Source organism: Echeneis naucrates, chromosome 19 (genome assembly GCF_900963305.1).
Source record: "Echeneis naucrates chromosome 19, fEcheNa1.1, whole genome shotgun sequence".
NCBI classification, from domain to species: domain Eukaryota; kingdom Metazoa; phylum Chordata; class Actinopteri; order Carangiformes; family Echeneidae; genus Echeneis; species Echeneis naucrates.
Genome location: NC_042529.1, coordinates 16,307,395 through 16,335,219, shown reverse-complemented (window position 1 = coordinate 16,335,219; position 27,825 = coordinate 16,307,395). Strand labels below are relative to the sequence as shown.

Below are 27,825 nucleotides of genomic sequence, written 5' to 3'. Positions count from 1 at the left end.
TCATAGCCAATACAGCTATACTTAAAATTCACTAATAGCATAGGAGCAGTAGTACAGCTTTGATGAGCACTCATAAAGTGATCTATAAAAGCCTTAAATTATTTTTTTTAAATAAAGCAGAAAAACAAAATACATTTGGAATGTTTTGGAAGTGCTTAATATTGTTAAATGTTACATCTGGTCAGACTCTTCGTAAACTCCAAATTGATTACAGTCTCAATCTCTAAATCTTATCAGCAATCTCTATATGCATTCAATAACTTCTTCATGTAAACACTACTCATCATGGTTTTTGACACATCGCTGGGTGCGGGCTGGAGGTGGGGCCCACAGCGGAAAAAGGAGAGCTGGGAGGGCTATAACAAGTTCTCTGACGTTAGTATGAACCTGGCCGGAAACGGAGGAGCTCCCGATCTGAATTAGACTTTCTGTCAAAAAAGGTTGGGGGGGTATAGGTAAATAAGTCCAAAACATGTTGATTTGATGTGTAGCATATTTGGAGAAACATCGACAAGAAACCAGACCATTTTAAACATAGAATGGCAGAATCATTAGGATTTAAGAAATGCTTTTAATTTGAAATCAAGATTTGTTGCTCATGGTTGCTCTTAACATGACACAACAACAGCTGCTTTACCAGAAACTAGAAAGCGTGAAAGGAGTTGGCGATTTGACGTGCCAGTCAAAAAACCTCTTAAGTGTTCAAAAGTTGTGTGTCCGTGTTTGTGCGCTGTCCGCTGCTGCCCATGGTGTGTATTGCGGCCTGTTAAAAGGTGAGTTATAGACGTGGCTGTTAACCACTTGTGGAGCGTTAAAGTTAAGTTATGAATATGTGTGAGCTCTCTTACTGCGCTAGCTTCGCCAATAGCTCCCATCCGCTAGCTACCTAACGTTCCACTGAATTGCCCCAGCAAGGCAACGAGCGTAAAGTCACCTTCCCGCTCAGTATTTGCGTATGCTCTCGAAACATCAGCGGACGCCATTTGAAAATTCTTCTCCGTTGTTAACCAACCAGGCAATCTCAAGGTGTAGTATTGTTAGCAAGCTAAGCTATGTCAAAGTTGACAGGAGTGCAAGAGCTTCCTCGGGGTTTCGCTATCCCGCGGAGCCTGAGTATACCTCGATAGGCTCGACATGCTCAACTATTTAAATGACTTCTGGTGTGCTGTTTTTTTCCCTACTTGTTTAGCGAGTAGGTTGTTAACCCAGCAGCTACCAAGTAATTTTAGATTTAAATCTGGTGAATTCTACCGCTGTAGGAGGAAAGGGGTCCTGCTACTGTATTTAAACACATTGACAGATAAGGGTCGTACTGATATGATAGTTTGTGTTAGTTTGCCAAATGGAAAAGGAGGTCTCTGACCAATGATATGAAGCCGAAATGTGGGAAGTGCAGACCCTTTGCCTTGTTGAGTCAGGAGCAACTTTGGAAGTATTTCAGAATTTTGTTAGGCCTGTAGCTGTGTGACGTTTTCTGACGTTATCTAAAGACATCAGTAGGAACATTTGCTGTTCTCAATAAAATGCAATAATGTCATCCCTTCAAGCATAGTCACTTACTCGTGTTATCTTGCTCATTGCTAGTGTCCACCACTGGTCCACTGCCATCTTCCTTAACCTGTTCCTACCATTTATTCCCGTCCTCCTCTTTCCTCAGGTGCACCATGGCAATGTGGATCCAGGCCCAGCAGCTTCAGGGTGAGGCGTTGCACCAGATGCAGGCACTCTACGGCCAGCACTTTCCCATTGAAGTACGGCACTACCTGGCTCAATGGATTGAGAGCCAGCTCTGGTATGCAACAGACCTTGATCTTTGTTGGAGTGGTACCGGACTGTGGATTGGATCATGGAATTTTTTGGGATTTTTTTTATCTTTAAGTGTAATGTGAAATAATTGGACAAAAAATTAGCTTGAATTTCCTTCTTTACAAATAATTTTAAAAATTCAATTGAATAAAACGCTTAATGATGCTAATAATAACGGTAGTGTGGCAAAGAAAGGGGTTGAGCCATTGGTATTATTACACTGTAGTTACAATGATGTATGTCTTACATTGTTTTCAAAGACCGAATGCATCCATGAGTTTTTATCGGAATAGCATTCTCGTGTGTGTGTGTGTGTGTGTATAGACATATATACAGTATATACAGTATACACCCATATGTACATTGAAAAAGTTGCTGATGTTGTTGTCTTATTTCTTTTGTCTTTAATTGTTGCCTTTTGACCTGATTATGTTTACAGTATCTTTTTTTTCACATGTTATGTGACCATGTTTTGAAAGTGTAAATATATATGACTTTTTGTAAGTTAGTAGTCAAAGCCACATCATCCTGTACAGCTTGTCTAAGAGAAACACCAAGGATGACAATGGTTAAAAATCTAAATGTAAATGATATTTCTAAATGATGTAATTAATTCACAGGGATTCATTGGAGTTGGACAACCCAGCAGAGGAAACCAAGGCCAAGCGTCTCCTGGACAACTTGGTGGCTGAACTGCAGAGGAAAGCCCAGCTTCAGGGAGGAGAAGATGGCTTTCTGCTAAAGATCAAGCTGGGTCACTATGCCAGCCAGCTGAAGGTAGCATTCAGCTACTTTAAGACAAGAAAACAACTATCCTGCCCATAAACCTTGTCTTTACTTGCTAAAATAGTTTGGTGCAAGTTAATGTGAAGCAGAAGGCCTATGAAGGTCTGATGTGACACAAACTGAACCCCACAAATAACCCCCCAACAAATGTCATAGAAGGAAAGATGTTTAAATGTGGGAATTTCCTGGGAGTCCTAAATATTCTCAATTGGGATGGTAAGAATTAGTCGACAATCGATTAATTGTTAACAACCCTGACTAGAACTTAATTGATTACATTAACTTAATTGTCAATTAATTGCCCATTCCTCACAACCAATGTACTTGAAAACATGTGCATGTGCAAGAACACACAAATATAATATGCCCAAAACAGAATGTCATGTGGGACCATTTCAAATGAATAAATACTGACACAGAAGTCAGATCTACATGTTGTGGTTCTACATTTCAGCTCAACAACTTTTTTTAAGTTACCATTTAAATAACTCACACTCACCTAACCCTGCATAACAAGTAGCGAGTATGCTACCACCAATGCATAAGGGTTGCAAGGGGTGCTGTAGCCAATCCCAGCTGACATCTCTATAGTATATATATAATAATATATAATAACTTAGTTCTAACCTTAGGCTTTGTCAAAGAGGAAAGTTTTAAGTCTAGTCTTAAATGCAAAGAGGATTCATATCAGATTGGTTATTATTATCCACTATTTTTGATACCACTTATTTGCAGTATTGCTGATCCACATCCTAATTTGGAAACCTTAGCTGTACGTACACTTGGAAAATACCATTATACTTTAATATAGGTTTTTCAAAGTTTATACAGGTAGATAAGAACAGTAATACAAAATATCTTGAATTACTTTAATAAGATCAGAGCAATGAAACTTAAATGGAGGGAAAGAACTCTGGTTCAAATGATATAGGCCACCATATTGGTATGTTATTGAGGTTTTCTAATTGATATAATTCATGATTTTGATTGGTGTATCTCTGCAGAGCACTTATGACCGCTGTCCTTTGGAGCTGGTGCGCTGCATTAAACACATACTGCACTCAGAACAGAGGCTGGTCCAAGAAGCTACAAATGTAAGTGCAGATGGGAGAGATGATATCTCAGCATTTGTGGAGGCTGTTAGACATGATAATAGTTGTACTAAACTGCTGGTCCAAAAAATATAAAAAGATTTTGGTGTTTAAATTTTTTGTTTGTTTCTTTGTTTTATGGGTAGACAAGCTGTGGGACTGGGGGCCAAGCAATGGACACCCTTTCTCAGCGTCATCAGCAAATCAATCAGGCCTTTGAGGAGTTACGCTTAGCAACGCAGGAGACAGAGAATGAACTGAGAAAGCTGCAGCACAGCCAGGAGTACTTCATTATCCAGTATCAGGAGAGCTTGCGTATCCAGGGTGAGGATGAGGTGCACACGCACACACACACATTCAGATAGATGAAACCAGTGTGTGGAGCACTTTTGAAAAGACTAATGCAAGGAAAAGTCATTGGCCTGATGCTGATGGCATAACTACTTAAATGTGATGCCCCATTCTGAAGTGAGATCTTTACACACATTTTCCAGTGGTCCTTGACACTTAACAAAGTTTCCACATTATGGAAAGAATCCATTATTGTCCCTGTGGTGAAGGTACCATCACCAAAGACAATGAAGGCAATTGAATAATTATCATCCTGTGGCTCTCACCTCAGTGGTGATGAAGATTGCTGATTTTTCATTGGCCTTCAAATGCATGCAGTCTCATGTCCTTGCTCACAGGTTTATAAAAATGCCCACTGTTGATTTTGGAACCATCTGTATGTTGATTTTCTGATGATTAGGCTGCAGAGAACTTGTGTTAATGAAACCCTGTCTGAGACCCTGTTGTGTTCCACAGACTGTCCTCAGAGGTGTGTCTTGTAACCTCTACTGTTCATGCTTTACACTAATGACTGTAAGAGCATATTCGAGTCAAGGTTTATTATAAAATTTTGCTGATGACTCTGATTGTTAGAGCCACTCAGAGGGCAAGGGACATTCTGGTGAGCCCTCTCCATCCTCTTCATGTAGAGTTTCAAATCAAATCAAATCAGATTTATTTGTATAGTGCCAAATCACAACAAAATGACATCAAGGCACTTTACAAAAAGAGCAGGTCTAGACCAAACTCTTTATAAAATTCTAACAGATCCCCCTTTGTTCCATCTGCCATTGTATTTTTAAATAAGCTGTAGGCGAGCCTGTTGGGTAAGATGCACTGGTGTAATTGTGATGACTCTATGTATGTATTTATTTATTTTGTATCTGCTATGTAAGATTTTCCTGTGTCTGAACTTCTGCTGCAAACCAAATTGTCCTTCGGGGGACATTCAAGATTTTCAAATCAAACACACACACACACGTATGTATACATCCACATACACACAATTACCATTATGGACAAGTATATCTCGCTGATAGGGTTCGGCTCACATGCATTAAGCATGCTGGTTAAAAGATTTTTTGTTTTGTGATGCTTGAGTGGGGAGTGTGTGGTTGTGTGTGGAGTTTATAATGTGTCTCTTATCCACTGCTGTTAGCCCAGCTGAGCAGCCTGTCTTCAGTGCCCCCAGCCGAGCGCACCCAACGAGAGACCACGCTGCAGAGTAAGAGGGCCACGGTGGAGGCCTGGCTCGCCAGAGAGGCTAGCACACTACAGAAATACAGGCTTGTATGAAGACACATACAACAGACATTCACAGACACAGATGCAGACACACGCACACAATCAAATACACATATTACACAGAATAGACACATATGTAATATATATAATCAAATGTTGGGATACAACGTTGTTCCAATGACCCACTGACTTCAGTGTATTCTAACTAACTTCTGTGTTTGCTGTCGCTGGCAGCGATAAACCAATCAGTGAATAGTATGCAGTATGCTTACCTCTGCCACTTTTTCTAATACTGGTATGTGTTGTTCTTGGTTGTTCTTTATACGTTTTATCATGTGCCTTATAACCTGTGTGCCTTACATATGAAAGTAGACCCGTTCATTGATATTGCGGCATATAAAGTGGTGTGCCTTATGGTCCACAAATTACAGTATATTTTCAGAAGCTGCTCTCCACATTGTACACTTCCACGTGACGTTAAACTGATGGGTGCTCTCTGGTGCTGCATAGTGGGCACTCAGAATAGGTTGCACCACTCAGAACAAAACATTTCAAGTTTTAATTTGGGTGGGGGTGAGTCCAGTGTGCTCCAAGTTGCACAGGTGTGCAAGGGCCCATTCATTACTGCTAGCAGCTTTAATTGGGAATTGTTTTTATACTAAATGAGCCTGTTAAGGGGACACTAAAGCTGCAATACACTTAATTTCGGTGCTCTCCATGATTTATACTGGCCCTCGTTTCCATCACCCATTTTTGTCATCAGCAACATCATCATCATCTTCATCTGCTTCTCCGGGGCTGAGTCGCAGAGGTAGCAGCTCCATCAGACGACCCCAAAATTCCTTTTTCCTGGCCACATTGGCCAGCTCTGACTGGGGGCTCCCAAGCGCTCCCAGGCCAGTGTGGAGACATAATCTCTCCACCTGGTCGTCGGGCTGCCCTGTGGCCTCCTCCCAGCTAGACGTCCCAGTGGCATCCTTATCAGATGCCCGAACCACCTCAACTGGCTCCTTTCCACGCGGAGGAGCAGTGGCTCTACTCCAAGTCCCTCCTGGACTTCTCACACTATCTCTAAGGGAGAATCCAGCCACCCTCCTGAGGAAACCCATTTCGGCCGCTTGTACCTGCGATCTCGTTCTTTCAGTCATGAGCCATCGCTCTTGAGCATAGGTGAGGGTAGAAACAAAAGGAGGCCTACCCCCACCAGAAACAAGTTTGACTTATTGCAGAGAACTCGGCCACAGCTCTCGCTTTGGGAATACAGAGATTGGATGGCCCTCAGCAGAGACCCCTCACACCATACTCCCGCAGCGCCTCCCACAATATATCCCGGGGAACCCGGTCGTACGCCTTCTCCAAGTCTACAAAACACATGTAGACTGGATAGGTATACTCCCCTCCAGGATTCGTGCAAGAGTAAAGGTCTGGTCTGTTGTTCCACGACCAGGATGGAATCCGAGACAAAGAGTGGTTCAAAAGATCCCATGAAACAGCGAGGGAAGAAAGTAGTGACCCGGGGGAAGCTCAAGGCCCCCTTCTGGAGCCAGGCCTGGAAGGAGGGCCCATCAGCGGACAGGCACACCACAGAGCCCGGCTGGGCATTGCCCGAAAAAGCAATGTGACACTTTCTTCACCCTGTGGGTCCACCACCTGCGGGGATAACCGATGGGAACGGGTGCGCTGCCAGTTGGGTGGCAGTGAAGGCGGGCAGCCTTGACGACCCAGACCTGGGTGGCAGAGGCTGGTTCTGGGGACACGGAATGCCAGGCGGGTGTGGGGATACTCACAAGCCCCTGGCTGCACACCATTATGTTGGAGTTTTCCCCGCTGGACGAGAGGGTTGTGGCTCTGGTAGGGGATTCCGTAGTCCTATTGGACTTCAACGCTCATGTGGGCAATGATGGAGACACCTGGAGGGGCGTGATTGGGAGGAACGGCCTTCCTGATTTGAACATGAGTGGTGGTTTGTTGTTGGACTTCTGTGCTAGCCATGGATTGTCCATAATGAACACCATGTTCAAGCACAAGGATGCTTGAAGTGTACTTGGTACCACAGCACTCTAGGCCAAAGCTCAATGATGGTTTTGTGATTGTGTCATCTGATCTGAGGCCACATGTGTTGGACACTCTGGTGAAGAGAGGAGCAGAGCTGTCAACTGATCACCACCTGGTGGTGAGTTGGGTTAGGTGGCTGGGTAAGACTCAGGACAGACCTGGCAAGCCCAAACGTGTAGTCCAGGTGACCTGGGAATGTCTCGAGGAGGCCTCTGTCCAACAGACCTTCAACTCCCACTGCTGCTTTTCTAGCACCCCTGTGGAAGTTGGGGACATTTAACCTGAATGGTTGATGCTCAAAGCTTCAATTGCCAAAGCTGCTGCGGAGGCTGTGGCCTCAAGGTTTTAGTGGCCTCAAGGACCGGTAACCCTTGGACATTATGGTGGACACCGGTGGTCACGGAAGGCGTCCGACTGAAGAAGGAGGCCTTCCGGGATATGTTAGCCCGGGGGACTCCTGAGGCGGTTGCAAGGTACTGACATGCTCGAAGGGCTGCAGCCTCAGTGGTGAGGAAGGCAAAGCAGAGGGTGTGGGAGGAGTTTGGAGAACGCATGGAGAAGGACTTTCGGGAGGTACCAAGGTTTTTCTGGAAAACCATTCGGCATTTCAGGATGGAAACGCGGGGGAACATCCAAGCCATCTATGGCAAGGATGGTCCACTGTTGACCTTGAGGTGACCTGAGGAGGTAGTCGGAAGGTGGAAAGAGCACTCCTGAATCCCAATTGCGCATTCTCTGGGGTGGATGAGGATCAGTGTCGATCTCCTGGGAGGAGGTCACTGAGGTAGTTGACCAACTCCACAGCAGCAAAGCCTTGGGGATTGATTAGATCCGTCCGGAAATGTTAGAAGGCTCTGAGTGTTGAGGGGCTGTTGTGGTTGACACGCCTTTTCAATATTGCGTGGAAGTCTGGAACAGTACCAAAGTAGTGGCAGACCGGGGTGGTGTGGTTCCCTTGTTTAAAAAGAGGGACCAGATGATGTGTGCCAATTACCGGGACCTCACACTCCTCAAGTCTACTCCAAGGTGCAGGAAAAGAGGGTCCGACCCATTGTTGAACCTCAGATTGAAGAGGAGCAATGTGGATTTTTGTTATCATAGTTTTGAGTTTCTTTTTTTGGGTGTATGTTAACAATATGAATATCAAGTATTCAAAAGTTCCTCAGCATGTGTCTGCTGATGTGTTGCAGGACCTGTCAGAACAACACCAGAAGACCCTGGGCCTGCTGAGAAAGCAGCAGACTCTAATTCTAGATGAGGAACTCATCCAGTGGAAAAGGAGGCAGCAGCTGGCTGGAAATGGTGGTCCACATGAGGGAGGACTGGATGTCCTACAATCATGGTATATACTGATTGCATTCTATTTTACAGGATGGAGATTTCACTCAACACGTTAAAATGCATGATTATGGAAAATTTCTAAAAATGTTTTCTATCATGAATCACATCACATTGATGACACAATCTATTAAAACAAACATATGATTTATGAACATAAATATATTCACATAGCGACTAATTATTTTTCTCCTCTCTCTGTTACTTTCATGTTGTGGTGGCATCTGTGTTTTTACTCCTTGTCCAAAAGGTGTGAGAAATTGGCTGACATGATCTGGCAGAACCGGCAACAGATCCGGCGGTGTGAACATCTAACCCAGCAACTTCCTCTGCCAGGCCCAATGGAAGAGCTGCTGAGCAAACTCAACAGTGACATTACGGATATAATTTCTGCCCTGGTTACTAGGTGAGAACTAGACTTGCATTTGCTTGTTATAAAGGTCTTTTCATTGGCTTTGTGATTTTAGGTCAGTAGACTGACAGCCCAGCTAGTGTTCCATCAGCTCACCACTTCCAGTTCAAATTGTTTGTCCCTGACATTATTTTGATTGTAGAAGCAGCAATGATTTTGTGTTTTATTATTTTGTTTTTTGTTGTTGATTGTTTTGTTTTGGAGTAGATGCCATACCAATTACCACTCAAGAGACATCAAAATTTTTTGTGGTTGCTTCTACTCTTTCTATATACTGTATAAGATGCATGCAAGATGCACGGCCACGGAATTTACATTCATCCTCTGTGATCTTTGGTTGTCAGCTTTATCTGTGCCTTAATCTGCAGTGTAGTTCCATATCTACACTGCAGCTAACCACAGAATTGTATTGCACAAAATTTAAGCTAGGTTTTGGTTTTACTTCTCTGTTTATTTCACACTCTGCCGTTATGCTCGCAATGATACTGGAAAGGTTATGGGTGTTTGTACAATTAGTCCACGAGTACTGTGCACATATAGATGGCTGATTGGCAGCATTGTGAAGTTTGCTGCTTGTGTACAGGGTACAAGACCGATACTACTGGCCACTATTGTCTTGTATAACTGGAGTGAGAAATATGCCCATATTAATGTGAAGAAGTACACTTACTATATCTGAAGGGCTGTGTGCCCTTTCTTATCTCACTTATTCTGTCCATATATAAATATCACTGCCTTGGGATAACATAGAACATAACATAGATAACAGAGAGAAAGTGTTGATGTGCAATTGTACTCTCATCTCTTCAGCACCTTCATCATTGAAAAGCAGCCACCCCAGGTGTTAAAGACCCAGACCAAGTTTGCAGCCACGGTGCGCCTGCTGGTTGGCGGAAAGCTCAATGTCCACATGAATCCACCACAGGTCAAGGCAGTCATTGTCAGTGAACAGCAGGCAAAAGCTCTGCTGAAGAATGAAAGTACACACAGGTGAGGGGCACGTTACCAACAATATGTCAGTAGTACCTTTAAAAATGTATTTCCTGAGGAAAAATTTGACGCATTTAATAATTTTCTTACCAGTTGTAGGGACAAAATACTGGGTGGTCACACCCATTCGTTTAAGGTAATTGATTAACTGGCAATTCCTAAACAAATTGTTTTAAAATGTTTCTAACATTGTTCTTCTGCTTTTGCAGTGAAAGCAGTGGAGAAATCCTGAACAACAACTGTGTGATGGAGTACCACCAAGCTACTGGGACCCTCAGTGCACACTTTAGAAACATGGTAAGACCTATGGACTTTTTTTTTTTCTAAAATCAAAACAAAAATTCATTCATTTGGTGTACCAGGGGGGTCAATTCTGGTTCCTATGTTAGTATTACTTTACACGCTCTGCGCAGTTGTCCAGAGGACCTGATCGTGTCGCCAGTGGTACCGATCATTGACTGAAGCTCTTGGGCAGCAGCTCAGAATACGTTCAAGAATGCCAGTCTTCCAGTGCAACACAGTTAGACCTATTTCTATGTCGGTGATCTTCAAACACTGACCTCTGAGACATTCAAGGCTCAAGGAGGAAATGTTGAACCTGTTCTGTCTGGGGGGACCTGCCTAAGGTGAACCTCTCAGTAATTTGAAGATATTTCTGAAAGTATGAGGGACAATTTAAAGGCTAGGACTGATTGAACTAAGTTGGGGAACATCATCATTCATGTTACCTGGGGTCATTGGGTGCTTTCGGTATTTCAGACATCATACACCCTCACCCCGGTGACCTGATTGAGGCTGGAAACACCCTGGACTGTGCTCCAGCAGCAACCTGTTGATCTTCCCTTAGCCAAAGCCATCTTGACGCTTTTCCATCTGCGTCTTTGATGGTAGAAATAGGCCTCCTTCTTCTATCACCTGTAATACCAAGAGCAGTATATGCGCCCCTAAACCCTAACCCAAAGCGACTGGCCTGCAATGCCCTGACTCTGGCCTTTAAAGAGCCTGCACTTGGCAATGAAGCCTCCTTCCTGGCAGTTGTTACTCAGCCCTTCATACTTTTCCATATCTAGGTTTCCTCAATCTGTTCCTCCCACTGCATGGTGAGCCAAAACAGAATCACTTGCTTTCACAAATCAGGCCAGCGCACTATGTCTGGTTGTCTTAGTGATGTGTAGCAGAAACTGTTACATGCATGTCTCTCTCCTTTCTCCAGTATTGGACAGTGAACAGCTGCCCAGTCGGCTTCTGGTGTTATGCTGGTCTTTCTCCAGCTTTGAGAAAGTGGATGGTGTTCCAGTTTGGCCTTGTCTTCCAGCATATGTTAACATTACCACAGATGGTCTCAGCACTTTTGCAGAGGACCTGATTATGCTGCCATTGGTGGCTTCAATGGCCAGAGCTCTCGGGCAGCAGCTCAGAATATGTTCAAGAATGCCATTCTTCACACAAAGGGGGCTAGTTGGTCTTTCTACAAGGCCCCTTTATTGTAGATTGAATGGACTACGCTGGACATCATGAACAGCCTGGATGAGGAACTGCGTGAGTCCGTTTTCCAGAGGTTTTTTCACGTGATCTTTTGTTTGATCACCAACTCTCATTTAGTTTGGGCACCTTACTGTCTCATTGTTAGTTCTCCACAATTTCTAATGCCAGCTCTTCCCTTGGCAATTGTTCTCACAAGCATTTCATGGTATAGGTGTGCCTCAGCTCCTTCCACCGCATCTTCTGCACTCCACTTTCTTTCTTATTGCTACCCTTGCTGCAACGATGAATGGATCTGAAGACTCTCGATACTGCAGCACTTCTCTAACTTATGCAACTTTGAACTCTTGCTGGATGGATTTCATGAGGAGCCTCAATTTGCAGCTGTGTCCATAGAGCCCAATGCTTCTTATGTTCCTGGATAGTCACAGGCATCTTTGTAAGAAAGAGCTGGCTACTCTCTCTAATTCTGCAATGGTAGAAATCGGGAATTTATATACAAGTGAAGGCCAGAGAAATCTTGAAAGTATCCCATGCTGGTAAATAAGAGCTTTGAACTGCCCTGGAAGGACAGACTGTGGCCGCTAGCCACCAAGATTCTCCCCCAGCAATGACCACATTACTACTGATCTTCTGCAAGACCTTTTTATTTATTAGTCTCTTTTACACCCAGTCATACGCATGTGTTTTGCCGTTTTCGTTGCTGCTACCTCTGGTGAGCGTCCTCCCTTTCGTCCTTGTCCAGCCACTACTGCAGGTAGAAAGAGACCATTAGTACTCGTGGTACAGCTAGACTTAATCACTTTCACCTGGCGCTGGTCCTGGCAGAGCCGGCCCTGCCCCATCTCCCCCTCCTACAGTCGGAGCCCAAACCACGCCTACCTCCACACAGATCCATTGACCTCTTCCAGATATTGCTCACACTCCCGCTTGTTGAACCGGGGAACTTCAAGATTGCCAACTGGCAACTGTTCTTGTGAGCACTTTATGATATAGCTTTGCCTCAGGTCCAGCTCCACACTCCCCACAGGTGTTCTTTATTGCAGCCTTGTTTCTGAATGTCACATCTAATGTCTTCCTGCGGCTTTTAATGGGGTTTTCTGTGATGGTTGAAATTTGGATACCCTGTATTGAGAATCACACCACAACTCTCACCTTCATCTGCATTTGATGCATGATGCATGATTTCATGATCTCTATTATCTTGGCTTATGAGACATCTTGGCCCACCTCATCAGCCTCTCCAGCCCCTTCAGGATCCACCTAGCTCCTGGCACTCTGCTTACTGCCAGGAAATCTATAAAGGCTCGGATAGGGGGTTGGCTGATTCCAGATCCAGATTTTGGGCCTCGACACTCCAGCTCTGCCAATTTAACCAAATGTTCAGTGCGGGGTTAAACAAGATGCCAACCTCCAGTCTGAACCAGTGTGATATTAGATCATAAAGTTCAAATCAGATTTCACCACTCTCGCTAATTAGTCTTGTTTTTCTTCCTCATTTTACCGTTCTGTTGTGGTCTGTCCTTCTGTTTTCAAGGAGAAAATATTTTTGAATGGATTTTTACTGAAAAGCAATTTTTACAAAGCACAGTTGTCCTGCAAAGTATCTGCATTTAAGGGATATGACATGAGAAAGATGAAACCATTAACCCACCCCCAAAATCGAAACTACACAACACTAAAATTGCATTAATTTTAAAGCAACCATAGAAAAAGACAACTTCTTCCAAACCACAATAATGCAGCATAACTAACATTACAATATGCACAGCCCTTTCCCTATTTTTTTCCAATGTACTTCCACACTCATGCAGACAGTAGTTATTGTGTACCCCTGAATATTGAAACTTGCATCTGAGCCTGATTTGATTCCACAAGGATCATATATTTTAATTGGATTCTTAATTATTCAATAGGATCAGATCAATACCAATGTTGTTTAAAGTGCTCCAGAATTGTTTCAGTGGTAGTGTGCTATACTCCCTTTGTTTATAATAATGACACAACTTGTCTCTAATGTTTTTTCATGTGATTGTTTTTGCAGTCACTGAAACGGATCAAGCGTTCTGATCGCCGAGGTGCAGAGTCGGTGACGGAGGAAAAATTCACAGTTCTATTTGAGTCACAGTTCAGTGTCGGGGGAAATGAGCTGGTCTTTCATGTCAAAGTAACAAGATTAATTTTCTTGTGCATTAAATAGTAGCTAAATAACTCTGGGTATCTTGTTTACTGAATATTGATGAAATAGTAATAAGCTGCAGCTATCTATTCCTGATTGTAGACTTTGAATACCACCTAGCATTTATCTGGATTGTGTGATTTGATTGACAAATGAGCCAAAAAGACTATTCCTATTGAATTGATACCTTTTGCTCTTTCTGGGCTTCTAACCTGCAGACTTTATCACTGCCTGTGGTAGTGATTGTTCATGGCAGTCAGGACAACAATGCCACAGCAACAGTCCTATGGGACAACGCCTTTGCTGAACCTGTAAGTTTACTGTTTCCATTGTGGCCTTTAATGGTTAACCGTATCAAGTACTAATTCCCTCTAAATGAACGAGTCAAAGCTCTGTGTCCTGCTAATAGGAATTGTGTGTATCCAAAGCTTGATATTGTATCATTCTTATTCCCTGCCATTGAGTTACATTTTTGCCTTAAAATGATTCAGAGCCCATCAGTGAGCCTCGCAGTTGGATTGTACGATCTATTTCTTAATCACCATGAGCAAGTTACAGTGGAAATGCACTGGTTCTTCCTGTTTTAGTAAGATTTTCTGGCCTCTTTTTTCCTCAATGACTGGGTTGCAAGTGGCCTATGGTTAGGTGGTTAGGATGCATACCATATATGCCAACATCCATAGATGAGTTCCTAGACAGCAAATCTTGGGTCTTGTCTCTGTCAAAACTTTTAACAATGTTGATCCATTTGTCCATTAATTGTTCAGTGAATGCATTAACCCTAGAACACTAATTAATGTTGGGTGTTACTGCTGTCTGATGGTACTTTCACACCAACAACATTTAGTGCGCACTAATCGTGTTTGGTCCCTTGGTTTCGTTGTCGGAGTGAATGCAACTTTTGGTATGCACCAAATCAGCCGGTAGAGACCTTGCTGAAGGGGTGGTCTCGATCCGCTCCATCTCCCTAATTTTGGTGTGTTTCCTTTGGTGTGAAGGCAACCTAAATAATTTTGACCTGAACGGTCTAGTTTTAATGCGTTGTGGTTATTGGGGATACTGAATTGTGGGCAAAATTATTCATTTTATTTCCTGCTGATCCCATGGTTGACCCATGTGTTTATTCATAGCGGCTCGAGATGTAAAAAAACAAAACCCAAAACACGTCAAACTGCGGAGAAACGTGGGCTCGTGAGGAGATAAATGCCTCATAGATATTTAGTTGGATGAGTACATTAAGGAACAACTTTCCACGACCCATAAAAACAGCGACATTTATGCGCTATTCACCTAAGGGAGGAAGGCTATCTGCGGACAGTAGAACAATACCGTGTTAAACATTGCTGGAGGAGGGCACGTCTCTTCTCTCTGAAGTGGCATGCAATGCGCCTTTGGCCACTCCAATGCATCACTAGGTTAGGGTTAGGGTCACAGCCGCGATTCATGTTCGAACTGAATTGTTTGCAGAAAATTATGGAGGACCAAAAGGGACAGAATGAAATATATAAATAAATCTTTAAATAATTACTTAAATGTGTAATTAATTAAAATACCAGTTGCAATACCATGCAATATAAAAATGTATATAATTATTTCACAATGTATTGAATTATTTCATGGTCTTGTGTTGCAGTGCTTCATGAATTTTTATCTGTCAAACTCTACCATCAAAGTCAGTGGGCGGGGCTAAGGCAAATCGTGCCTACTTGATTGCTAAACCTAACCCTGGAAGTCTTTGAAAACATTGTGGGTACGGACTATGTGCTTCAACTTTCTCTGGAGTGGATGAAAGACATTTTAGACCTTGCAGAGTATGTGGAAGTGAGACCTGCTGACCCAGAGCATGTAGCGTGTAAAGCAGAGGAATTTACTGACGTTGTTACCATAATTTCCGCACTTTCCGACCAAGATAATGGCCTTTTGGGTAACGGACATGACTGTAATAAGAAAAGCTGGGATCTGTGCCCCTTAGGCTTTTATTTTTTGGAAATTTTGTAGACTATGAACTGCCGGTATCTGAACTGCCCTGTTTCTTTTTTACCTCAGGGAAGGGTACCATTTATTGTGCCAGACAAGGTACTGTGGCCCCAGCTGTGTGAGGCCCTTGATATGAAGTACAAGGCAGAGATGCACAGTGGGCGTGGCTTGTCAGAGGACAACCTTGTGTTCTTGGCGCAGAAGGCTTTTACAAGCAGCAGCAACAACCCCGAGGACTACCGCAACATGACCATATCCTGGGCTCAATTTAACCGGGTGAGCCCAGCATTTAAAGATCTGGTTTGGTGAATCAGAGTTTCCATGCTCATTTGATGGAACACAATTACTTTGTACAGGAGAGTTTACCTGGACGCAACTTCACCTTCTGGCAGTGGTTTGATGGAGTTGTGGAACTCATGAAGAAACATCTCAAGCCTCACTGGAATGATGGGTAATTTTGACTATTTTATTCCCAAGAAAATTATTTTATAATAAGTAAGACAACTATTTATAATCAAGTTAGAATGAGAGAAAAAAACGTAAGAGTTAAAATATATATTTTGTAATGTAAGGTGGTACAGTGTTGAATTACGTTTATGGTTATGAGATCCGGTCAACCCGTTGGATAAACATTCCCTTCACATACACTTGGGGCTCTGTCCTGGGGCCCCTACACTTCATTATCTAGCTCCTTCCCCTCTGCAATATCTTTTGCAAATTCAACATTCATTTTCACTGCTATGCTGATGACATCCAACTCTACCTCACCACCTCACCCTTGTCCTCTTGCCCACCCACCTCCCTCACTGACTGCATCTCTGAAATAAAAACATTCCTGGTTCACCCAAAACTTCCTTAAACTAAACAGTAATAAAACTGACGTTCTCTTCATTGGCACCAAATCCACCTTATCCAAAACCAACAGTTTTTCTCTCACCATTGACAACTCCACTGTTTCACCTTCCCCCCAAGGTAAGAGCCTGGGTGTCATTTTGTACAGCACACTATCTTTTCAATCCCACATCAATAACATCACCCGGTCTGCCTATTTCCATCTATGAAACATCAATCGCCTCCGCCCCTCCCTTACCCCCCACACTGCTGCGATCCTTGTGCACAGCCTCGTCACTTCCCGCTTGGACTATTGCAACTTCCTCCTCTTCGGCCTCCCTCATAATTCCCTCCATAAACTTCAACTGGTCCAGAATCAAGCTGCCCGCATCATAACTCGGACCCCCTCCATCCACCACATCACTCCTGTCCTCCAACAGCTCCACTGGCTCCTGGTTCAGTTCCGCATCCAGTTCAAAGTCCTCCTGCTTACATTCAAGGCCATCCACAACCTTGCCCCCCCCCTTATTTGTCTGATCTCCTCCACTTCCCCACTCCCTCCAAAACCCTAAGATCCTCTTCCTCCATTCAACTGGCTGTCCCCTACACGTCTCAACAACATGGGCATTCAGCTGCTCTGCTCCCCTTCTCTGGAACTCATTACCACCCCAACTTCGAAACATTGAGTCTTTCACACAATTCAAATCACAGCTCAAACCCCATCTGTTCAAGACTGCTCATCATATTTAATTTCATTCCTCTGCCTCCTTCTGTTGTTTTTATTTTTAATTTTATTGATGCTGTTTTTAAATCTGCACTAATGTTAACTAAACAGTGACCTTGATTGTCAAGAAAGGCGCCTTTAAATAAAATTTATTATTATTATTATTATCATTATTACATAGCTTCTTCTGGAGATGCTACAAGCTCCATACAACCTTTTGATTAATTGTACTCACACATCTTAAACCAGGGGTCTCCAACTCCGGTCCTGGAGAGCTACTGTCTGCATGTTTTAGATGTTAGATGATGAGCCACTCATTTGAATCAGGTGTGTTGTAACAGGAAACATCTAAAATATGCAGGACAGTAGCTCTCCAGGACCAGGGTTGGAGACCTCTGCCTTAAACATTACTAATAGATTGTATATTGCATTTTTTATGATATGGATGCGCAGCTGAGTTAAGAAACTCAGAGGAGGCAAAAACCTCAACTAAATATAACTAACTATAAGTAAAGGGGAGTTAAATAATGATAAATCAAAATCTTGGGATGCACTGCCTCTTTAGTCAGAAGTGTGTAATGTTGTGAACAGCTTCTGAAATTGTCTAATTTGATGTTTATTGAACAGAAACAAGGAGATCAGATTTGTAGAAGGAATTTACACTTTTCTCTTTCTACAAGTATATGTGTGAGTAAGTGTTGCTCACGTTGTGAGCTAGTACATTAAAAGCATACTATATTTCTGTCTGCGCTGTGTTTGCAGGGCAATCCTGGGCTTTGTAAACAAGCAGCAGGCCCAGGACATGTTGCTGTCCAAACCCAATGGCACCTTCCTGCTCCGATTTAGTGACTCTGAGATTGGAGGCATCACCATAGCCTGGGTGGCTGAGAATCCCAACAAACCAGGTCCTGAATTACTTTAGAATTAGATTGATGTGTTGGACAATTAATTCTAATGTCAGTAGAATATCATAAAGGTGATTTATGCATTCATGCACTAGTCAGTACACAGGTCTACTTTATTTCTACAGTAATTTCCTGCATTGGTTAATACAGAGATCATAACCTGTGGTAGCTCTTGTCTTTGAGCAGGTGAGAGGTTGGTTTGGAATCTTTTGCCTTACACAACCAAGGACTTCTCCATACGCTCCCTGGCTGACCGCATAAGTGACCTGAATCACCTTCTCTTTCTCTACCCTGACCGGCCCAAAGATGAGGTTTTTGCCAAGTACTACACACCTCCACTGTGTAAGTATCAGCTATGCTAACTTCTCCTCCAATCTTTACATCACTTGTATAAGATAAATACATCAAAATCAAAAAACAAAACAAATTTGTCATAGCAGCATTTTTAATTATTCAAAACTCACTTCATGATTCACATTTCTCTCGCAGCAAAAGCAGTGGATGGATATGTAAAACCCCAGATAAAACAAGTTGTGCCCGAGTAAGTTGTTGTCTCTCTCTCTCTCACACACACACACACACACACACACATACACACACAAATCTGACAGTAGTGAACTAATTGCTAGTCCCTGATGGTTAGTCTGCATTTGGTGGGAGACTCACTAAGGTGATGAGGTTTGTCATCCATCTAAGACACTCACCATCTAGATGTTTCTTGCCTGTAATGTTAAGTATGACTGTGTTCATGTTGAATGTTGCTATCATTGTGTAAAATTAATTTTTAACCTGTCTTTTGTTGAATTGCATGACATATCCACACATTTTGATTGAATTGTGATTGGAAAAAAAACAGGCAATTAAACAACAATTAGGTTGTAGTCAGTTTAATCGTCTCATAAATGCCTTGATGAAGTAATGTGTGGCACATGTCTCTGGGAGGTTTACCACGCAAAACCCGGAGCCCACTGGAGGAACTCCTTCATTCATGGACCAGACAGCTTCTCCCTCTGTGAACCACCCCAACAACTTTGGGGTTTACCCTGCAATGTAAGCACGCACTTTACGTCACACATACATTGTGAGTGTGCATTTTCACTTCACTGATGAGAGCACTTACTTATTACACTTGGTTTGGTTAATGGTGCCAAACTGCCTTTTGTTAGCTTTGGAAGAGGCTGCATTAACAGTCACTAACAGGTCAGCAGTATCGCCTTGGGTATTTCTTGACTCTGGTTCTGATAATCAAATGATGTAAAAAGTCCACCAGGTTTACATGTAATTTGTCGCCACTCAGAAGATACATACATTAAGACCAGACCTTCTATCTGTTCAGCACAGTGCTGTTAAAGCAAAAACAATATAACTGCATTTTGCTGTGGGTTGAAAGAGTGAACTGCAATCCTGAGATAGATTTTAAAAATACACTTGTGTGCAACACATCAAATTGTCTTTCAGTGAAGCTCTGACAGTGACAGGAGTGCCAACCCATGTAAAAGTCCATGCACTATGCACAGCAGCTACAGTTCAGACAGCTGTTCACAGAAGCATAAAAGCTTAAGGAGCACATCACCTACTACTTACTCAGCAGCGAGAAGCAGATAAATGTAGTTGGTGACCAACTGGTGAACATAATGAAGCCTGATACCTTTCTAAGGAGAGACCAAAAACAGCTGAAATCTTGAATTTTGGATTTAGAAACCAAAGATGAATGCCAATAATAAATGATGGATCATATTTGTCTTAATTGTGATATGTTTGAATGAGCAAATGTTGTCTGAAAAGTTTGTTAAATGAGCATAAGTGTTGATGACTTGTGGGTGTCTTGCAAACAACTTTCGCTACCAAGATGCATGTATAAATGTGTTCAGAAAGTTTCAATGTTGTACAAACAGATGTATATATCATTTCTGTACATGAGAACAGGGCTCTAAATTAACAACCATCAACCCACCAAATGTGGGTTAAAATTCACTTTGGTGTGGACCAATAGAAAGTTACTGGCCAGTTTGGTGGGTGACAATGTATGAATGAATGAAACAGTCATTTTGGGTTGAGTCACTGAAAGCTGTCTGTCTCTACAACTCCTGGCAGTAGTACTAATCTTATATTTCCCATAAACCCTATACCATGACATATTATACGTTGATTGGCTGTCTGCAAGAATGAGAAGGCTGCCAGCATGAAATAAGCGAAATTTGCCAGCCACACTGACAGGTGATCAAAAAAATTTATAGCCCTGCATAGGAATATAATATAGTGCTAGAGGGGGTCTAAACAAAGTCAACAACTGTGAGACACAGTTTTGTGTTTTAGCTCAATGTTTAATAGACAGCCTCTATAAGGTGGAGCTGAGGTAGAGTAAAGGGGCAAATCTGCCTTGCTCTGAACTCTGTCGGGCAGGTACAGTGACCTGCCCGACCTTTAACCTGCTTTATCTTCTTTTTTTTCTCTAAGTTGGGCCATCACTTAAAAAAATAAACATCATCTTTATTCAAAAACACTTGAAACTAGACACTGAGACCATTAACTCATTAGGATAACATTCACTGTTGTAATATATCAAGTCTGAATAGCAACGTTTTCACATAGACTCCTTTTTAGAACAGGCAGTGTCCACCCCTGATAATCATTAGAATGAAGGTCTCAGACACTTGAGCATTGCAATTACCATTAAGTTATACCCATTTTTAATAAACATTCAAATGATCAGCTAATCATCAAGATCCGCTGAGGTATTATAAGGTGCCACTCATTTGAATCGGGTATGTTGGAGCAGTGAAACATCTAAAACATGCAGGGCAGTAGCTCTCCAGGGCCGGAGCTGGTGACCCCTGTTTATTTTAACAAATCTAGTTAGTTTTTCAATGAACCTCCTTGAAAATTTGTTTCTACTTTTGTCTTCTCAGTAGTGACACCATGTTGGATGCAGATGGAGACTTTGACCTGGAAGACACGATGGATGTGGCCCGTCATGTGGAGGAGCTGCTTCGCAGGCCCATGGCCAACCAGTGGAGCAGCCAGCAGTCGTGAACCTGAAACATGAACCTGCTGCCCACCTTCAGGTCTTCTCCATCTTATCCAAAATCTCACACACACACATACACACACACATGCACCTATGATTCTGTCGGGATTGCAGTGACGGCAGTCCCTCTAGCCACATAACATTCATTATTCATCCAAAACCACAGGAGTTTTGCAAGAGAACAGGCCTGGTAATAGAAAGCTGGTTAGTTGTCTATAAATACAGTAAACTTGCTTTCATGAGTCAGTGTTAATAGCATGTTAATAGAGACTGTTAATTTCCTTTCTGGTTTCTCTGAGTTTCTCAGAGCAGTTATGTGGAACTGGTTCAGAGCAAATTTATGGACTACAGTGAGTTTTTATTTAAGCTTTGCATTCATATGTGCCTGATGAGCTTTTAGCCGTCAATGCGAAACTAAAAGATTGTTTCTCTTTTCTATCTACACAGCCAACATTGATTAATGCGGGTAAATGCTGGCAAATTTATTTTTTATTATTTTTTTTTTTATAGAATGTGTACATCAGTAATGTTATTATAATGAAAATTCTTAGGGAAAAAAGTAAGCCTTAAAGTGAGACTATGTAACTATAGCTGAACATCAGTCACTGTGAAAACCACAAGTACATACAGGAAGGAATTTCATTTCCTCTTCCACAATTTCTGCCGAGTCAAGAGGTGGGGAAACAAGCAGAAATGAAATGAGTAGCTGAATCCACTCATAAGGTAGTGCTTATGAGTTGATGTAGCTGTAATATGGTTTAAAACCTGTGCTTTCAGAAACAAATATACTTGCTGTGTCATCATCATTTGTAAAATTTATTTCCCAATATAGGCAATTTTAAATCCCGATACAATATTTTTCTTAAAATTACATATATATATATATATATATATATACATATACACGAAATGAATGGAAATTTCTTTTATCTTTTTGCCTTTTATCTATAAAATGCACTTGTTTGATGTGCTTTTTTTCTTTCCATCACTTTGTGGTTTTGAAGTAATGGTAGTGCTTTGATGCATTTTAAGGCTGTCTCTGTACTGTTCTTCATGCCGTGTCTTTAAGTGATAGAAAAGATAAGACATGTTCAAGTCACTAGTAACAACTTGTTGGCAGCATGTTTTGTAGATTACCATTGTCTGATTGGTGTTTGACTTTTCGAATCCAAACCATGGTGTTCTGGTACCCCCTTTTCGGCACCAATTTTCTGTTGGTTCTATTTCCAGTGTGCTCTCTGCCTCTGCTATGCTGTCTACAGCCATGCTCCCCTAGCAGTGATGTAAAAAAGCTACTGCAAAGCAGTAACGTTGTTCTTGTTACATTAGCCCAGCTAACCCAGTAGCCCACGTATAAAAAAATGGCGATACAAACAGGATTATAGGGATTATATCATAAGGTAGACATTTTTTATATTGCACTACAATATATATCATAGTGTCGCATAGCACTACTGGTTCACCAATAGAAAAGATAAAACATTTTTTTGGTCACTTTAAAAATATTAATGGCACTCAGGCTGTCAAGGGATTAAATGCTGATTAAACACAGAATAGCTGTGGATTAATCGTCGTAATCACCATTCTTGTTATGACTAAAAAATTAATATTTTCTCTGTATATTGTTTGAACAGAAAGATAAATGATAGGAGATGGATGTATATTTTTTTAAATTTGTTTTTTATTTGACATCCAAACGAAGAGTAATTTTATAGTAAATATAGGATGGGCGTATTGATGAAACTTCAACATTGTTATAGTCGTAAAGCAGTTCTCACCAATTTATCGTGAGTGGGAATTAAAGAAAATCACTTAATAAACTTGCCTTACGAAGTGTAATAGGTCTGAAGGAACACAACTCCATGTTTGTGCAGTTTAAAAGATAACAGATCAGATTTTTACTATATGATGTAGAGTATATTAAAAGTATGGTGTGATACATTATTCTGTTATCAAATACACTGTCAATAGTAAGTGATATTTCTGAAATGAACTGAACTGTAAAGTAACAAAGCTGAAACCATTTTCTGTATTACTCTTTCCTGAGAATAATTAGTGTTTGGCGGTATCATGCTTAGTTACATCTCATGCACTTCATCATAATTATTTTGACACAGCAATCAGCTTCAACCCAACGCACAGTTTTGGTTTAACTGTTCTAAACCTCAGGCAACCTAATCAGACATCACTGGTAAAGCACAGAGCTAACATTTGCCACAGTAAGCTAGTGGCCAAAACAGAGTCCTAGCCTGAAACCTTTGGAATTACGTTTTTACAGAGGGTGGTTTGTTTTATTTGAAATGTTACATAGTCTGACCTTAAGAGGTGAAAATTGGTTTTTACTTTTGTCTTTGTATAATTTTTTTATGGTATTTTTATTAATTGCTTCTATTATAGCAGTTCTGATGTTTTTGTGCTATACTAATATCCAGCAAAATGATCAAAAGGTCTCAAGTGGTCACAAAATCATTAACTGATTGTCTTGCTGTGAGACTGACTGACATGATCTGTCAAACGTAAAATAATGAATGTATTGGACAATGTTTCTGTACTTCATTGTACCAAACACAGATGCAGTCTGTAGTTAGTAAATGCTCAGGACCTTGCTGAGGGATTGTCCAATATTTTATAGGTCAATAACATTGATTTAAAACAAATGCAGGGACAAAGATTTTTACCAAGTGAACAGAGCAGTCAACTGTAGTAATTAATGTTTCCTGACATGAGCCTAACACATACAGAGATATTACTTGTCATTTGTTATTTATGCTGTTCTTTGCTATTTAAAGACTCACTCTGATTTCACTCTCAGTGCAGCACACAGGATATCAGATGATTTTTGTTTTTTTGAAACAATTTTTCTGATGCTGTTTTCAGTCTAAGCCCCCTTTAGCTCACATAACTAAATGCTACATTTCATTGTAGGGAAAGCTAACTATTAATGTTCCGTTCCTTCAAAATTTTATTGAACTTTAACATGTTTAATATTCCTTGTGCACAGTTTTTGTTTCTTGACTTGTAGCACTCAGAGCATGTGTCTCCATCAAATCAAAATCAAATCAAATCAGATTTATTTGTATAGCGCCAAATCATAACAAAGTTACATCAAGGCACTTTACATATAGAGCAGGTCTAGACCAAACTCTTTATAAATTTATTTAAAGAGACCCAACAGATCCCCCGATGAGCAAGCACTTGGCAACAGTGGCAAGGAAAAACTTCCTTTAAGAGGCAGAAACCTCGAGCAGAACCAGGCTCAGGGGGGGCGGCCATCTGCCTCGACCGGTTGGGTTGAGAGAGAGAGAGAGAGAGAGACAGGCAGGCAGGCATTGGAGGGGGGGGGGTGTAGGCAGGAACATGTTGTTGCATGAAGTTCATGGAGTTGAGCTGTAATACAGAATTCATGCTATATGGGACCAGCAGGTGTTGCAGGAACATGGGATGGAGATGAGTCACCACCTGCAGGATGAGGACCACCTGCAGCCTCCATAAGGCTGAATAGCCAAGAATCAGTTTCCATTTAACAAATTTTTAAGTCCTGAGAGAAACAGGACACTGACAGTTAATCAGGATTTGTCAGAATCACCTTAGGTGACCATTGTGTTGTTCCATTAGCAACTCACTGTATCAGGTGCTTGATACCATGTCTGGTATCATGTCTGTCCAAGTCCTAAGTAAGCTTGACTTGGCATTTGTGTGTCTGAACTAGACTGAAACCTTAAGCTGAAAAAATACGATTCTAAACGCAACTTTGTCACATATGACAAACTTGCACACAGTTGCACCAGAGTCAGCTCTTAAATATATATATAAAAAAAAACAAACAAACAAACAAACAAAAAAAAAAACACACACACACACAAAACCCAAAAACCTACTCATCTTTGTGGAAGTGGGACTGTGGGCATTTACATTGAAGAATTAATCTTCTAATTTTAAATACACGTAGTAAAAAGGAGTCTTGCTTGTATGTGCTGTCTTACAAGCTATGTTGGTAAGCTGTCTATGGAATGCTCATACCTCACACTTAGGGTTAGGGTTAACTGTTAAATTGTATTACTTTTTCTAGTCTTCAGCCAGAATAATTAGGCTGCAGCTAGCAATTATTTTTATAATTAACTTCACATAGCCTGCAAACTATTAAGATTACTATGACATTTGAAATGTTTGACCTATAGAAACGTTTGCATTGTTTGATACACTAATGGTGGATATAAAGTAAGATGTCTACACACTCCTGTTAAAATGGCAGGTTTTTCTGATGTAAGAAAAAGAGAGAGAGACCAAGATAATAATTTCTGAAAATTTTCCATCTTTGTTGTGGCCCTGTAACTTGTCAAACTTGAGTGAAAAGCAAACTGAAATCTTTTAGGGGGGAAAATACAAAATAAAAAACATATAATAATATGGTTACATAAATATGCAAACGCATAAACTAAGACCATTTGATTTTATTACAGTTCTCAAATTCTTTGGGTAGAAGTCTATCAGCATGGCACATCTTGGCTTGGCAATATTTGCCCACTCTTCTCTGCAGAAGTGCTCCAAAGCTGTCAGATTGTGAGGCCATGTCCTACGCACAAGCACTCTTTTGTTGATTTGGATATACAGTGCCAGTCAAAAGTTTGGACACACTTTCCCATTTAACTGAAGAGGACTGGTAGTTGGAACTGTTCATAGTTCCCTCCACTTTGACTAAAGCCCCAGTTGCAGCTGAAGTGCGATAAAGCTGAGGAAGTGTTGTTTTTGCACCAAACTCTTGTGATTATGGCCAAAATATTCTAACCTTGTTTAATCAGACCCTAAAACATTTTCTCACATGAGATTTCATTTATGTTTTTGCCTTTTTGGAGAAAAAGCTTCCATGTTGCCATCCTACCTGCCAATGGTTCTGTAGTCCTGTTTGCAGCCTCCCTTACCAGTTTTCTTCTTGTCTTCTCGTTTATTTTGGAGGGATGTGCCGTTCTTGGCAATGTCACTGTTATGGGATATTTTTCTTCACTTGATGGTTTTATGGTGTATCTAAAGCCTTGGAAATTATTTTGCAACCTTCTCCTGACTGACACCTTTCAATAACGAGCTCTCTCTAATGCTTTGGAAACTCTCTGTGTTGCTTTCGCAATAAAACAGAACTAAGATGATGTCAGAAAATCCCCAAAAAATGTATTTGGGATTAATTAAGATGAGACAGCAGGTTGGTACTGACCACTATATAGATTGGTTAATTCTGAACACAGCTGCATACCCCAACTATTAGAAGGTGCGCAGACCTGTGCAACCACATTATTTGTATTTCTTCTTTTTTTCCCCTAAAAGATGTTTGTTCGTTTTTCAATTAAGTTGTACAGGTTATGGGTCACATTAAAAGTGTAAAAAATTCTGAAAGTATTGTCCTGTCGCCTAGGATTTTTGTAGGCATGTGTAGAATTTTTATATTCACTGTAAGCATGAAAATGGACTGAAGCAATTGATCTATTATCAAAATAATTGATTAATTTCTACTCAAGCTATGAAATGATTATTGCACCTCCACAGCTCACAGATCAGTGCTTATCATGTGACCAGCGATTGCTTCTTTAATCGAATCAACCTCAGCTGGATTCTGTTAAACTGCGCACACATGATTGTAAAGACATCAAGTATAATTCTCAGTTATCATGAAAAGTAATTATCTTTTCTGTGGAGATACAGAAGCTGTGTCCCAATTCATTTTTTTAGGGTAATGTGATCTATGAAGGTTTGGTCCTTTGTAGATGTTGTGCATTTGAAATGGACGACCTCGCCCATTTCAGCAGCTGACCTTCATTGTGAAGTGTGGCCTAGTGACCTTAGCAACGTGTTATTTTTGCACAGTGTTGAAGCTTAAATGCCCATGTTTTCATATTTTTACCCTCAACCCAATTTTTCTTAAAAATTTACTTTTGAAGCTCTCATAATTTTCATTATTAACAGGCAGTGACAGTTGGATTGGACAATGAAGGATTCACCCATTGCAGCCTTGGAACACAAAGATAGAAGTCTTTGAAAAATGGACAATCTGGTTGCAATCAGTTTTCAAATGCAGCAGATGAAGGATACAGGCCCTGGACTGGTACACAGCTAGATGTGCTGAAGGTGTCTGTGTCTTATTGATTTTTAACTGACAACACTGTCCATAGAGGATATGTTAAAGTTTGTCATTGACACTGCACTGCTACTAGCCTCAATCAAGGAATGTTAAATGTTTTCACCCAAAGTAGGTATACCTCAGGAAAAGTCACTGAAATAAAGTAAAAGGAGTCCAAATAAACCAAATAACACCCGTTGACTCGAGTGGAGATGCTTTTCTAAATTTCATGCTACTTTTGCTTTCTGTTACACTTATAGTTGGCTTCTTAAGTTAGTTAAAAGTTGAAACAGATTTAAATTATATTCTAAATCAAAAGAAAACAAGCACTTTGTCACTGACACCAGCAGTTGTCTTGTGTTTTTAATGATGTAGAACTCCAGTATGTCCTTTAATCAACTTAATGTTTGTGGATAGATGCTGCAGCCATGTTTGTTGGCTTCTGTACTGTCTGTGGTATGTTTGGAGATTGATTTGCTTCTATTTGTCCTACTCGTTGCTCTAAGTCCTTTTTTTTTTTTTTTTTGACTTAGGGACAAG

General features: G+C 41.2%; 1 protein-coding gene across 2 annotated transcripts; it reads left to right on the top strand.

Moving 5' to 3' along the window:
* Positions 1-643: 643 nt before the first annotated feature.
* Positions 644-27,825, top strand: LOC115059589 (signal transducer and activator of transcription 5B-like). 2 transcript variants are annotated; one of them, XM_029527139.1, is made up of 20 exons: positions 644-773; positions 1,658-1,792; positions 2,427-2,583; positions 3,597-3,686; positions 3,830-4,007; positions 5,173-5,303; positions 8,504-8,655; positions 8,902-9,057; positions 9,874-10,053; positions 10,263-10,350; positions 13,580-13,702; positions 13,933-14,025; positions 15,761-15,967; positions 16,048-16,142; positions 18,009-18,151; positions 18,338-18,493; positions 18,641-18,692; positions 19,094-19,201; positions 21,061-21,216; positions 27,132-27,825. In XM_029527139.1, the coding sequence occupies exons 2-19, from the start codon at positions 1,665-1,667 to the stop codon at positions 21,182-21,184; spliced, it is 2,361 nt and encodes a 786-aa protein (XP_029382999.1). In that variant the 5' UTR covers positions 644-773; positions 1,658-1,664; the 3' UTR covers positions 21,185-21,216; positions 27,132-27,825. The 2 variants fall into 2 exon arrangements, with proteins under 2 accessions (XP_029382999.1, XP_029382998.1); XM_029527138.1 differs by lacking the exon at positions 27,132-27,825 and having other exon boundaries at positions 21,061-24,164.